The sequence below is a fragment of the Myripristis murdjan genome, chromosome 24, assembly GCF_902150065.1.
Source record: "Myripristis murdjan chromosome 24, fMyrMur1.1, whole genome shotgun sequence".
NCBI classification, from domain to species: Eukaryota; Metazoa; Chordata; class Actinopteri; order Holocentriformes; family Holocentridae; genus Myripristis; species Myripristis murdjan.
This window is the reverse complement of record NC_044003.1, coordinates 18353653-18369644: the sequence shown is the minus strand read 5'-3', so window position 1 is coordinate 18369644 and position 15992 is coordinate 18353653. Positions and strand designations below refer to the sequence as shown.

Sequence of the window (15992 nt, the reverse complement as noted above, 5' to 3'; positions counted from 1 at the left end):
CCAAAGCCTTAAAAGGAGAAGCTGTAGAAGACAGGAGGGGTGTTTATCTGAGAGCTACAGTGTGGGTATTGGTTCAAATTATCTGACACCTTGGGAATTACTGTGTTTAATACATACTGTGTGCCTTTTTGCTATAGTTTGACTCCCACCTGGGTGAATTTGGTTCCTACACAATCTATTTCAATGACCTAAGACTCTCCCAAGAGGGTAAATATATGCTTATTTAAGTAACCAAAGTACCAACAAAGCTGATCTGAGGCACTATGGGATGCTATACAGGGAAGTGATATGCTTCCCTTAAAAAGTATGAAGGCCCACGGCAACATAAACATGATGAGTGCTTGTGATTGTTCTTGATTACTACCATCTAACATGCTGATTAGCCGCCTGCATGGGCTTTCCTCCAAGCTAGCTTATCAGGGTGTGCAACTGTTCCCCTCAGCTGCAGCCACAGGAAACAAGGGGTGGGGGGGCTTCTCAGGAGGTGGGGTGAGTGCGCGCAGGCGGATGGAGGGGAGGAATCTCTATGGTGCATCGTCCCTGTGCATTCAATGAAACATAAATAAATAAATAACATGTTTTACAAAGTGTTCCGTGACTGGTGATGATTCCCCTTGCTGTATTTTCTCTATCAGTAATATCAACGACAAGACAATCACATCACTTGAAATGCACACAGGTGAGATCTGTTCGTCCTCTTGGCAGACGTTTGTGGCTGTTGGAAGAGATGTGAGGTTTTCAAAACAAATAAATTAACTTGTGCAGATGGATATTTTGTAAAATGTTATCTCTCCTGTCAATAGGTCATATATTCTTGTCAGACAGTGTCCTTTGAAGTAAAGCCAGCCAGGGAGACACAATCTTCTCTCCTCACGGCCATGCTGTTCATCCTCAGCACACTTTGATGGCAGCCATCACCACTGCTCGCGTAAGAAGTTTCAAGAGGGAAAAAACTTTGCAGGAACTGACTATGTTGTTTTTCTGCACTCGGTTTCTGAATAGAAACCTGTTGCTAACACTGTTGTCAAGCTGCGACCTCGGTACTGTACCTGTTTGTTCCACATTATTGTGCTTCATGAAGCCTTGCTGCTGATTGCTGTAGGCTACTGTTATCAAACTACTGTAGCTACATAGACTCATAACACCCAGTGTGAAAAAGATGTTACGACTGTGTACCTCCGTTACTGGGCTCCAACCACTGCACACAGGGAAAAGTGAAGCAAGACACTGTCTTCCATCCAGGTGACAGCAGCAGGTGAGTGCCTCTCTGTGGTAAGAGGGGTTTACACCTGGTGCAAGAAGACTGTCTTTTCAGTCAGCCCAGTACTTCTTATTCTTAGAAGCTCTAGAAATACAGTTCCTGACATTTCTTGCACTTTTCTTCAATATTTTTTTCTACAAAGTCAGACCCACACTCCTGTGCACACTGGATACCTCCTTTTTTTTGCAGTTTCTTACAGATGTTACTCTGTGCACACATGCTTTTTTGTAAAATATGAAACATTTGCAACCTCTTCTTCTCAGCGTTTTGAGCGCTACAGGCACTCTAAATCCTCAGAGCTCTTCTCAACCTGCAACAGCGCATTCATTTCAGTGAAAATAGCAACAAATCAACGCCAGCACTGCAAGAAGAGTTTCCTGATGGACACTTCACAGTTCACAGTAACTCCACTGCTTCACTTTCAGGTGCGGGTCTGCATTCATTTAATAATCCCTCATCCTGTTATTCCTCAAAAATAAAGCTGGATTATTTTGGATCTTTGCTGCTCACGCACATGTGCTGTATGGGTTGCCTGATGTTACATTATTACTCGAATATTACTTGGATGCATCACTCCCTGTCCACCCAAATCAATGAGGCTGATTGCGTCACAGTTTTGAGTAATGAGCAGAGAGCACCTGGGTTTTGTCCTTCACACCAGCTGCCTCCTGTTTCTACTCAGGCACTGATCTCTGTGTGCAAGAATCCCCCGGAGCTGAGGAATGCTGTGGTGATCCCCTGAATTTCCAACAACAGGCATGTGGCTCTGTAGGAGTGCAGAGGTCTGTATCATGCGGTGTAAGGGGCTGAGAGGCCATTGGTCCTCTCTGGGAGTGATAAGGTAATACTTTAGGGGTTAGGTCACACACTAAGGATGCATGTGGAGTTGACCTCTGTATGCAAAAGAGAAATAGCTGAACAAACACAGACACAAAGAGGAATGTGCATGCAAAAATATAAACTGAGAGGTGGTATGACTCGCGCTTGCAAGGTCACAAGGTATTTTACCTTGTGAATGTGACAGATTGAAGACTGAAAGATTAAAAGAATTAAACAACATTTTATTTTACTGAAGTATAACTGTCACTTGTTAATAGAAAAAAATCAGGTCCGATTTAAGTCACACAATTTCTGTTCATGGGCTGATGTGTCTCTACAGATGAAGCCTTCTCATGCTGTCATGATAAAATTGATATCTGGTCAAATATTGCTGCCTTGACTGGTCAAATAAAAGCTAATAATATCTTATTTATTGGCAAGTATGATCATGACACCCTTGGATGGGAGAAAGTTAGACTAAATGTCATGTGCATTTTCATCAAATAGCATTAAAATATATGGTTCTAAATCTCTGAACTATTTCATTGAGATTCTCAAATATTTCAGAAATTAGTAAGTGACAAACTTGACTTTTCTCCCCCAGTAATAAACAATTATTTTATTAATCTGGATGATGAAGTCGGGTTACACAGCACCAACTTGACATATTATCAGGGTTTCAAAAACCTCTCACCACCAGAGGGGGAGACAAAGCACGGAAATCGAGGATTTTAGAAACCTCGATTAGAAACCCCATTCATGTTGAGGAAATTTCTTAAAACTTGGCACGAACATCGACTTGAACTCAAAGATGAACTGATTAGAATTTGGTGGTCAAAGGTCAACGCCACTGTGAGCTCACAAAACACTTTTTTGGCCATATCTCAAGAATTCATATGCTAATTATGTCATAGTTTCACCCAAATGTCTAAAAAAATTATGAAGACATGCCATTTTATACCAAAAGGTCAAAGGTAAACATCACAATCATCTGCAAATACACTTTTCTGGCCATTATTCTTCAGTATTACTCAGCATTTTGACTTCACTGGATGACAACAGGACAGGACTCCTGTTCCTCTGGTCGTCCACCTCAAGCTCATTGGTTTTTCTGATTTGAACTTCAGGCGATTATTGTTGCACCAGGTTTTCTATCAGTCTTCTGTGCTCCTCAAGTAGTCCTCAATAGTCTCAAGTGAAGACAGCATGTTTGTCTCTGGAATCATCCATGTCAATATCCTGCTAACTCCACTACAGACATTATATGGGTCTGGACAGACGTGAATGTAAACTGCAGCTTGACTGGCTGGCAGAAGCATATGAGGTATTTCCAGTTTGTTTTTGTTTTGTTTTTTCACAATCTAGGTAAAATGCGTATCATGGTTCACAACATCAAAAGACACAGAAGATGATAGAATAACACAATAAAATGATATACAGGCCTACTGATTTCTTGCCCTGCTGGCCGTGCCCCGTCCTGCTGAGGGCTGAATAAGTGAATAAGGGCTGTCAGGGAAAGTCCTGACCCTGAGAAGTGGAGCGCACTAAAGCAGACATCCATCACCCTCCTACTCGCCACTCTCTTTGATCCCATAATATCTCCGAACTGTATTGCCATTACATGAAGACTGTGACAGATAGACTTGAGTGACCTGTGTATCAACTGCACAGTAGGTTTGGTTTCAAAGCACTGCAGAACATCAGAGCAGAGTAATGTGCGTTGCGTAACGGCACGTGGTGGATTCAAGACAAAGGATGGAGCACATTTAGGCCTGATGGCTTGTTTATTTTCCACAAATCTGGGCTTTACGGTGGGTTGTGAGTGAGCGCAGATAATTCGCTTAATGGCTTTCCTGGAATGTGAAGTTCACAGGGAGGCTAGATTGAAACTGCGATTTGCCTTGATAAAAAAATACTTAGCTGTTTTCTTCTTCGACTTGTCGCTTTCATGTTTCAGCTTTCTCTGGCTTTGTAAGCCCAAACAGGCCAACACATCTATTTCCATCAGATATAAGAGGGTTTGTTTGATGAAATGACCAAATTCTTACAGAAGACTGACCGAGCATGTTACAGAAACGAAAGGGGAGGGGGTCGATTTTGACGTAATTCAACATCACTGGTGCACTAGCTAACTATTTTCCTCAAATTCCAATTATCTGTGGCGGCACAGCAATGAAACGTGGTCAAACAAAACTCAGAGAAAGGTCGAACTGTACAAGATTGGTATCCTGCCAGTTCCTCAAGAGTGAGTACAAGACTGCCTTGTAAAACAAATTGCTCAAATACATAATGACATCACCCTGATCCCTGTAAACATCGTTTTACTTGCTACTCTATGTAAAAATAAATCTTGGTAGCAGAACAACAGTTTTCAGTTAATTTCCACCTCTGCAGAAAATCCTCTCTTGCCCCTTGCCAGTGAAAATCACAATATCTGCATGCCACCAGAACCAGCCTCTCCACTCCTCGCCATCTGTGTAATGGGGTAACTGAATTATAATTAGGCAAAGTTAATTGGTGTTTACAAAAGAAACAGTTTTTGAACACTGACGAGACCCTAACTGTGCAATGCGAGAACATTTGCCGTCAGCGAGCAGCCCTGCCGATGTGTAAATAGTTCTCATGCTCTCAGCCAAAACACTGAATGATAAATGACAGCAGCCGAGGGAAGCTGATCCTCAGTGTCTCAGAGCTTTAATGTCGGGTCAAATGCTGGCAGATTGTAGCTTTAGTTAAACAAACATTTCTCTAAAGCAGAGCGGCCGTGGAGGCAGGCGTTACCTTATTGGCTGAGTTGAAGCTTGATGGGCGGAGCAAGGGACCACCGCTTTTCTCATTTCAGACGAACACCTGTGGAAAAGGTAAGAGGCAAAGCAGCGAGTATGAACCCTGGCTAACAGCTGCTTCACAGCCGCTTTTTTATGTCGTTTTTAATTTTTATTTGCAATTCAGTTTAGTTTCAGCGAGTTTCCAAAGTGGGTCTGCGTGTTTCCGTTTAGTTTTGGTTTAGCTTTAGCTTTGTTTACCTTTATTAGCTTTTGTTTTTTTTTTTCTAAAGTCTAGTTTTTAGTTTTATTTCACTTACCTAATATGTTTTTTTACACACCTAGCTTTAATTTTTTGTTTATTTTTAGTTAACGATAATAACTGTGGTTCAAGCTAGTCAAACTAACCTGTGGCTGTCAATAGGTAAGCCAGTTAGCTAACTAACCTATAAACAGCTAGTTAGATATATTTTAACCAGAGTTTACTTTACTTGTCAAGTTTGCTAGTTAGCTCCAGCTGCCTTTCCGCATACGTGGCAGCTTGGGGGCGGAGCTACACGTCACCTAAACCCGCCCACCACTGTCTCTATTGGCCGAGGTCTCGCTGCTGTTCGATTGTGGGTGGAGCTACATGTGATGGCTAATGTTAGGATGAAGTGTAACTCCATCCCATTAGGATACAGACATTTTTGTTATTTAATATGCACTCAGAAAACTTGTTTGTCTTGCCCAATATCACAAATTACAGATTTGATTCAAGGGGCCTTACAGCAACACACCATTCTCTGTCCGTAAACACTCACATCGGATTGAGAACAATTCCCTAAAAACTAAAATATGAAGAAACCTCAGGGTTTTATAATGGATTCATAAGATATATAAAGACTGTGATGACGAGGAAGACGCCAAGAAGGCCATTAGCCACACATTGGAGATACATGGGATAACAGGATAAATAAAGAGTCCAAGAGTTAAAACCAATGAGCTTTTTTCTGCTTCCAGAGCTGTTTGCTACTGAAACTATAATCTGCTAAATCTAGTATAATAGTACCAAACAGTGCACCCTGATTGAATAATGAGTGAAACTATTTGTAAGAGATGTGTGCGTGTGTGTGTGTGTGAGTGTGTGTTTGAGTGAAAGACAAAATAGTACTGGTGGTGCTGCGGCCCATTTTCTGATATCTCTCAACATTTGGAAGTAATTTCCCACAGGTCTGGGAAAATGTCTGCCAAAGTCCAGCTCCAAGACAAACAGAAATGTGTCGCTGGCAGTGATTGAATGCGCTGCTCATTCATAAAGCTATCAGCCCAATTGAAGGATCTCTTGCCCGGGGTAATTTTAGCAGGAGGCCTCAAATCGTCAGTACATTCACTGTGGGAGCCGCTTACTAAACCTGCGTGTCACCGAGAGACTTCAGCTTGGACGGTTTCCAGTGGGAAAGGAAGCAAAGGCATATACACAGCGATGAAATCTAAACGGACACATGTCATCATATCCAGTGATATCAGAATCATTTTGCTAGAAAGAAACGTGGACAAACCTTCTCAACTTGTTGATAAAAAAAAAGACCTTCATTATTGTTGCTTTTAATTTTTTAGGTTTTCTTGCAGCTTGACTGATTCCCTTACGCCACAGTATATCTTGACATGTTAAGCATGAACTGTTCTGCACATCTAAGTTAACATGTCAACAAACACTCCCTTGACAGTGACAAATGAGTGGGAAAAAGCTCATTAAGTTTTTTCTTACATGTCCACCCACTGGCTGGGTGTCATTACGCTGTGTTTTGCCAGTGCCTTGTTGTGTCCGCTGTTTAAACCAGAGTTAACAACGTCCAGAGAGGAACCCAACCCCATGAGTAGAGTGCAGGAGGGGGAGTTAACCATCCAGGCCCCACTCTTCTGTCCTGTCATTGGTCACCGTGAAACCTTCACCAATTTAAAACCAGACAGACCTCTTCCCTCCTTTCACACCGGCACAACCCCCAAAAAGACTGATAGTGAAGGAGACAGTGTGTGCATGTGTGTGTGCGTGTGTGTGTATGACAGAGAGCGGGACAGCAACAGATAGACAGAGTTGATCTCAGGATGCCTGCATACGCCACCAACATGAGGCTGAAATTCCCCATTGTGGCCTTAATTTTGGAGATTATCACCATCATCCTGTTTGCTGTGTTTGTGGTCTATGATGACGGCGAAGGTCACGGACACGATGGGGACCACTCCAACTCCACGCACCACACCCCGCAGGAACCTATGGCCCTCTATCCCAGTAAGTACACCTGAGGGACACTTTGTCAGGGGATGCATGGACAACAGGCTGCTTTAGAAGCGGACAAACAGATGTAAAATGGACAGGTTATTATTATTTTGTATTTTATTGTTTTCACATCTTAATTGGTAGGAATCCCCCCTAAAAGCAGACTCCAAATACTCTGAACAAGTCTCTTCTCTCAAAGCAAAAAGCGAGAGACACAAGATCCTGCAACAACTTCTGGTATCAGTCCACTGACAGAGAACGAAAGAGCAGCTTTTGTTGACATTTTTCCTGTGAAATTAATCATTTTTGTGTTTTAGAGGTGCTAATTGCAATAAAAGTTATTTCTAATAGATATCAGAATGATGTATGGGTCCTCCAAGTGGGCTTGATTTTCTACTCTTGGACTCTGAGAGAGAGAGAGATGTGTACTGAGTGCAATAATAGGAGTCATGGGGTTGCATTTTTCGCCTGTCACAAGAATATACAGTAGTGACACGTGTGCAGTAGAGGAACTAAGAAAATCCAGCAGGGTGAAGAGTCCCACTTTCTGTCACATTTGATTTACAGTAAGGTTTATACAAGCAGGTTAGACACAATCAGACAGCAAATGGGCCAAGACAATGTATAAATTGTGGAGCTAATTAACTCATCTAGGTGTATTTACTCGTCATCAACACTGTCAAGATAAAGACAGAGATACTTGCAGCTGCCTTGTCTGATTGAGTAATGTTGTTTTCTTTTTTCGACACTGAGGTGTTCCTTGGTGTCCTGATCATCACGGTCCTTATCTGTATCAAGACAGCTGGAGCTATAAGCAAACTGCTGGCTCCCAGTATGAATGGGTGTGGCAGGCGTGACCCATAGAGATTAGCATTAAGACCTCCACTCGGCCTGTTTTCATATAAACTGCCTGGTAATAGAAAAATAATTTAAATCATTTACATGAAACACTAATCTGTATCATTTTAACGTTGTGTTATATCAGGTTAGAATCTTTACTAGTTACTAGCATTCAAAAAACATTATGTGACCTAAATAGTTGCATGCACCTCTCAGAAAATATCAAACAGACTTTTAAAATGATGCTCAGCAATGCACAAAACAGTTTTAATTAGGTTAAAAAGGGTAAAGTTGCCACCCTTTGAAAATTAATTTGAACAAATTACTAAAAAGCATCAGGCGCCTGCTGTTGCGTGCTGAGATATTCTCTATACAGCACCAGACGTCTGTAATTACAGGCTCAAAGCAGGAGAAATAAGCACAGGAATGCAGTTCAGAGGGGTGGTCGAAACAATCACGGCTTTATCACCGCCGGGCATATCAGTAAAATTTAAAACATGCAAATGAGAGGAGGAAATCTGATGAAATGCCGAAGACATTTCTAATGAAGATTCTTGGGGAAAAAACAACCTTGGGATTTTATCTCTGGGGAGTTCATTTGCAGAAGGAAAACATCAAAGGCAGATGAATTCGTTGCACCAGGGGCTCCAGTATGAAACAGAAATATGAGCTTTGAAAAACAAAGCCGTTGAGAAAAGATATTTAGTGTTGATATAATTTTTCTCGGTGCACTAGTTGCTATCCTGGCAGTGCTCCTTTGAATGTGCGGACAAGCAACAGTAGGTCCAATGGGGATTCTCCCTCCTTGGCTCTTTAGAGGATCTGTAGAGGATTACCAAACATTACCTAACATCTGGGCGCCACGCCAATCAGTGTGGCAGCTTTCCAACTGTACCTCCTGTCTGTCCAAATGGCATTACTCACTCGTGGCTCCTACCACTAGCATAGCATATTTCAGCACGTTTTACTCACTCAACTGAGGAGGGTGGGAGCGGTGGAGGTCAAAGGTTATGCTGTACAGGGTACATATTGTCATCTAAATGTTTTTCACACCACTATTCACACCACTCCACCTGAACGTTTAGTGCTCAACAGGTTAAGTATATTATGTACAGCTTTTTACAGTAAGACAACAGGATTTGTTGAGTCTTGTGGCCATTTGATCAAAATTCACAGTCACCCTCTTTCATAGCTTTTCAGCCCAATATTCTTTGTCCCTTTGTCCACCTGTTCATTCTAACCTGCTCTGACTGAGCTGTATGAGCATGAAAACAGAAAGCACATAAACTGAAAGACTGACGTGATATTAACGTTTGCACAAGTTAAATCAAAGTATGCTACTTTGTCTCTAGATAGTGGATAATGAAACTTTAAACATGCCTGTGGGGATACTGAGTTGGGGCAACATCAAATAGTGAGAGAACGAAGCAAAGAAAAGTAGTTCGTGTGAGAACCAAGTATTCAGGTTATGTTGAATCAAAATGATAGCAGAATAGTGGCACTCAGTCTTGTGTATGTTCGAGATATTGGGTATGTAGCCACCTGGCCACAGCTCTGAACTGAATTACAAGGCTGACTGATTAGATATGAGATGCTTGATTTTTTAGCCGGTGGAATGAGCTTCAGTAATACTGGATAACACAGCCTACCACATCTGAAAACATAACTCAACACATGTCCATAACATCTGAGAACTCAAAACTTTGAACATACTCACTAGTAGACTGTATTTTAGGCAGATTTGGCAACCAAACAAATTGGAAATCTACATAAAAAAATGTCATGATCATACTCAAAATTGACATGTTAGTGTACAAAGCATGTAAATAGTCCATAAAAATATGTGAAGAAGAACATTACCTACTTGTTTAGTCTATGATTCTAGATTGGCTATGTGATATGATGATATGTTGTGTTTACATTTTTCCCCATAGAGTTATATATGACTCATTTATTTCTCAATCATAGAGTTATGTACACCATAAATGTATGTGGTCATAGTCACGGACGGTGCTTTGGATATTAATGCCCGCCAAAAGGCATACGTGAAGTTATGTAAGACGAACGTGCAGAGATAAGCACCTTTCCTTCCATTATCTGTGTGCTGAGTGAGCCCTGTCTAGACAACCTTGGTTAGCTCACAGTGAACGGCGAGGAAATGGGGCCTATTGTTTTCAAAACTGCGCACACCTCCACCTTGATGACTTCTCCACATGAGGGGCGCATCATATCAAGACTAATGGCTTTTGGGAATTGGCCATCACATTTCCCGTCATGATGGTCCATCTTTGAAACATGGAGGGCCCAGTTTTGAGCAAATCTCCCCAAAAAACTAGCACTGATGTAGAGTTATACAGTATCTCTATGAAACAGAGCTTTGTAGCCTGAGGTCCAAAGCAAACTGGAAACTTTGTTGCTGTTAAGATTGTGGTAAAAACACCAAGTGTGTGAAATGAGAGCATCTACGCACATTCCAGCGACTCCCATCTTGGTCAATCTAACAACTAAACCTAATCGTGAAGAATGTGTTAAAAATGTCCCTTCCCCCTGGAGACTTCATAACTTTAAATGTATTAAGATCATGTGGAGTTAATGGAGCGATGCAAGGACACAAACCAAACAAGATCAGCAGGGATCTCTTCCCAGAATCCCATTCACTGTGTAATTGAATTGCCTTGTCCTTTTGCGAGTCACAGCTAACAATCCCGCTCCTCCTAGGGAACGACTGCTGTGAAGTCCAATAACCTGTCAATGAATCATTTAAGCTACAAAGCCAACAGAATATAGCCAATAACAGGAATTCACAGAGAAGCGGGAAATTCCTAATTGAGGGCAGTGCACAATTTCACAAAGCAGTTTATCTTACTCAGTTTCATGCTCACATATAGTTGAGGTTAAAGTAAGACTCACAACAATGTAGTCTTATTCTATCAGCGCCTCCCACCATAAAATCATGATAAGCATCACTGATTCCCAACCCACAGCCTGAGTCCGATTTAATGTACTTTAGATCCACTTAAACTGCAGCTTATTGATCAAATACCATATACCATTGCTGAGGAAGTGTTTAATGCCATGCCTGTGATATATGCCTGGGCGAGGCATGAAAGAGTTATGCCTCTTCAATGCGGTCCATTTCACACATCCATGGAAAGAGCACTATTTTTTTCCTGGAGACTGCTGTCATCCTCAGCAACATTAATTGTTCCAAATGTGGGGAAAAAACTACCAAATGTTTCAGTTCACAAAGATTAAATGTGATCTCACTTGAAGAGAAGCCTCACAGGAGTAGTTATGCTCCAAGCTGAGAGTTTCAGGCTTCACAACAAACTTTAAAATCCTACTCCGAGGTAGGAATTGCTATTGTTTGAGTCATACTTGTTCTTGATTCCCGGCATGATTGATTCTGAGACAGCTTGTAACTACAGACTGTGTCCCTCCCTTCCCTTCTGTGTCCAGTGTTTCAGGATGTCCATGTAATGATCTTCATCGGCTTTGGGTTCCTGATGACCTTCCTGAAGCGGTACGGGTTCAGCAGCGTGGGCGTCAACCTGCTCCTGGCTGCCTTCGGACTGCAGTGGGGCCTCCTCATGCAGGGCGTCTGGCACTTGACTGATGGCAAAATCAAAGTCAGCATCTTCAAGTATGTACCTCTGATTGTTGTCTTTTCTTAACCTTGAGCTATCCAGGAATGCTTTTGCTGATCATGTGTTGTTTATTTAAGCCGCTTTAAGTCCAAGAACCACACTGCCCCACTTGGGTGCTGCCCAGTACATCTAGAAACATCCTGCTGGCCGCTGAAAAGCTTTGACGAAAAAGTTATAGTCTGATGAAAGGTTGTTTACGCATTCAAGACCAATTTCTAAATACATATACACGGATTGTCAGGAGGAAAACATTTCATGATGACAACAAATTGTGATTATGCTTGTAGATTTAATACTTTGATGAGTCAAGTTTATTTATATAGCTCTTAATCATAGTTACCGTTTCAAGGGTCTTCACAATGCCCACATAATAGAATAATAAATTAGAGCAAGAAAACCGCGTTCCATATTCTCTCTCCTGTGTTTCCCATATTGCTGTTTTCCTCATGACTTGTACTTCTTCCCTCCCCCCTAAAGAATAATTAATGCAGACTTCAGCACGGCGACAGTTCTGATCTCCTTTGGGGCAGTTCTGGGTAAAACCAGCCCGGTCCAGCTCCTCATCATGACCATCATGGAGATCACCATCTTCTCCATCAATGAGCACCTGGTGGCTAATGTCCTTGGAGTAAGTACACCACGATACAGATAGGACACATATCGATGAAACACACAATCAAAACAGTTACCACTCACCATGGATTACGGATGGAAGCTCTGATTCCATGAACTGAGCTAGAGAGAGATGAACACTTTTTTTTTTTTTTTTTTTTTTTTTTTACAAAATATAGACTGATATGATCCCTCCTCACATTTTGTTCACAGGCTAATGATATTGGAGCCTCCATGATCATCCATGCCTACGGTGCCTACTTTGGCCTGGCAGTGGCTCGGATGCTTTACCGACCTGGTCTAAGAAACGGACATGAGAACGATGGATCTGTTTATCATTCTGATCTGTTTGCCATGATTGGTAAGAGCCAGCTGCACTGTAAACTAAGTTATTTTATTAATTATCTCTTTACACCATCAATGTATATTGCATGGGCTTCACTGGCCTTCCTAGCATGTAGGTCTTATGCCATCTAGTGGACGTAAGTAATCCTGCGGCCCACACAGAGGGATTAAAACCTTGCGACCCCCTGTGCCCTTCATTTCATTACATATAGCATTAACAAACATTTACACATTATTATTGTTTATATGATTGTTATGCTTATCTTAAAATGTGATGAGATATGGAGGATATTTTACAACATTTTCTAAAAATCATGACTTAGTATGAATGGTATTTTTGTCCATTGTCCTTTTCAACAGGGACTGTCTTCTTGTGGATGTTCTGGCCCAGTTTTAACTCAGCCATCGCTGATCCAGGCTTTACCCAGCTCACGGCAGTCATCAACACCTACCTCTCTCTGGCTGCATGTGTGCTCTCTGCCTACGCCATCTCCAGCCTGGTGGAGCACAAAGGAAAACTGGACATGGTCAGATGCCCTTCCTTCAATATTCAGAGCAGCATTGGTTCTAGGGATTTTTTTTAAGTGCTCAATTCATGGTTTTCCATCTGAATGTATGACAGGTCCACATCCAGAATGCCACCTTGGCTGGAGGTGTCGCCGTGGGAACATGTGCTGACATGAACATCGGGCCATTCGGGGCTATGTTGATTGGATTTGTGGCTGGCATCATCTCCACCCTGGGCTTCAAATACCTAACTGTGAGTTCAAAGTTAAACCACAGGTGCAAAGGAAATAGAGTCAAAGGTGCAAGTTTGTAGGTACAGTACAAGGTTTTTGAAAAAAAGTGACACCAGCTCTTATTAAGTGATAGAAGCATAAACTTAAGACAGTTTTTGGAATTTATAGAATAAAAGAGATTGTAAGACTGTGCCTGTGTTAGCTCTTATATGGACAAAATTGTATGTTTTAGAGATACAGAATGTTGCACTTCATGTCCTGTTTTTATTTGATTTTTGTAGTTTTTCAAAATGCCAGCAGTATTTCACATTTTTTAATCAGTTTAACATGGCTTTGGTTGCAATGAAATGTCTTTTTTCTCCTTTGAAGCCCATCCTGGCATCCAACCTGGGCATCCAGGATACCTGTGGTGTGCACAATCTGCACGGCATGCCTGGCATCCTGGGCGGCCTGGCTGGCATTGTGGCTGTAGCTTTGGGGAAAAAGAAGAAGTAAGGACCATCAAGCATCATCTGATATGTTTCAACACACAATCATGGTGTTTTTAAATTTGAATGTGAAGTTATTTAGGTGTCTAATGCTAATGCGAGTTTGTGATGCTTTAATTGGTGTGTTCTCCTCCTCCTCCTCCACTTCAGCGGCGATGCTGCCATGCAAGCTGCTGCCTTGCCTCATCCCTTGGATTCGCCTTGGTTGGAGGTGCTGTTACAGGTGGGTGGGGATGGAAAATATGAGCTGGATACAAAACTTCCATTACCAGGAACATGTTTTCTCACTAGATGGAGAGGTGGCAGGGCCTCATGTTGAGCTGAACATTGAGACAACATTGACTGAACTTGTAAGCATCTTCTTTTTCATTCAAGGTTTGATAATGAAGCTGCCATTCTGGGGACAGCCTCCAGACCAGAACTGCTTCGATGATTCTATTTACTGGGAGGTAGGAAAGCCCATTCCTCGTAAATACCATCTCTATAGGCTTTCACTGTGTAGCATCCTGACTGATAGAGGCAGTGTCTCAATATTTTTTTGTTATTAAAATTGTTCAGTGTTTCGGTATCATATCAGTTCCCTGCCTATAGTTCAGATGTTATCAGGAAGTTTGTCAATCACAGAAAAAGAATAAAAGCTGCCCCTTCACAAACTTTCCTGTGATTGTCTAAACTTTCTGGCAGTCTGCTCTGTGGCAAACTCCACCCAGGTCGCACTGCAGCACAGGTCAATCCGATGCCAACAATTATTTGCAAACACAATTTGGCGCCTGTAGGATATGTGTTATTCAATTCCCTATTCGTGGCACAGACAAATGATTTTGGCACGCGTGTTTTCCAGGTTCCTGAGGAGGAGGAGGAGAACGAGGAGAGCTTGGCTCATGCAGACCACTCCAAGAACAAGGCAGAGGTTTAAGGATCTGCCTCCTGTCTGCATCAACCACAGATGAAGAAGTGAACCGTCATTAACTAGTTAAACAAAAGCCAACAGTATTCGCCTATCAGTTGCATTGCTGTATTCAAAATTCAAATGGATTTACTTGACCAGTAGAAAAAAAAAGAAAAAGATTTTGGGTCAAATTTGAAATGTTATGTGAATATTGGTATCCATACTTACACATTTCTTCACAGCCACAATTATCAGAGAAACTGCTCCATGCATTTACATATAACCTAATTATTTTTCAGCATAAATAGCTCCAATTTTAGATTTGGAGGTGGTCAGTGAATGCATCATCGGTAGCACTGAACATGGTTGGAATAGCTGCCACGATGAGAAAGGTTTACACAAACAAGTCACCACCATAGCAGACTTACAGCATATCACTAATCTCACATCAAAATAGAATTAAGACTTGGATTACGTCATTAGACCAGCAACTTTCAGGGATATTTTTTTTTCTTCGTTTTTTTTTTGTACACTGAATTTTGTGACCAGTAATTGTCAACAGTCATGAGCCACTGTAGAAAAACCACAGGCCACACAAGTTGCTTCACCGCTGACACCCACCTGCTTCAATAAGCCGCGTCTCTGTCTTCATTTTATATATTATCAAAAAGTGTAAAAGCATGTTTTAGACCATTAGCATAGGGTATATGTCCTTTATACATTATTTTATATTTCCACACAACTGACATGATATCTGTGCTGAGCCTCAGATCATAGAGAGTCCAGGACTAGAGCTGTGATCCGCTGTGAGGTTTCTTCACTGGAGCCCGTGTCGTCCTCCTGCGAGGGCCCAGAGCCACGGGCAGGGATAGTCGCCTAATAATCTTATAACTAATGAACCTTAAAGTGTCTAATTTTCTCAGAATATTCTCTACCCACCTGACGCTGTACAACCTCTTCAGTCTGATGAGGGTCAAATTCAGAGCTTTTGATTTGGCTGGGCACTGTGGGCAAGCTAAGGTTCATCTTTTCTTTCTGTACTCTTATTCACATCCTGTGTATCCTCAAATGTACAGTTTAGTTTTGATTGACAAAGTCAGTTTGATTGAATCCCTGCTGTGTAAAGGAAGAGCAGTTGGTACTGAATATGCTCCAGGGCTTTTAAAAGCAAATGCTTTGAAAACTCACACACTTGTTAAAAAGGGAAAAAAATCCTTAACAGGCCAACTGATGCAGAATAGGACTGATGGGAATTTGCACCACATGCAAAAGTGACAAAAAATAGTGTAAAAACTACAGAAACTGGTTCAGTCATGGACCGACATC

General features: G+C 41.7%; 1 protein-coding gene across 1 annotated transcript; it reads left to right on the top strand.

Annotated features, from left to right (window-relative positions):
- Positions 1–6827: 6827 nt before the first annotated feature.
- Positions 6828–15931, top strand: rhag (Rh associated glycoprotein). The gene is given in 11 exon segments (XM_030047546.1): positions 6828–7117; positions 11405–11588; positions 12070–12220; positions 12418–12565; positions 12910–13076; positions 13172–13309; positions 13659–13780; positions 13928–13956; positions 13959–14000; positions 14153–14226; positions 14619–15931. Coding segments are annotated over 11 exon segments (1314 nt in total). The 5' UTR covers positions 6828–6933; the 3' UTR covers positions 14694–15931.
- The last annotated feature ends 61 nt before the right edge of the window (positions 15932–15992 follow it).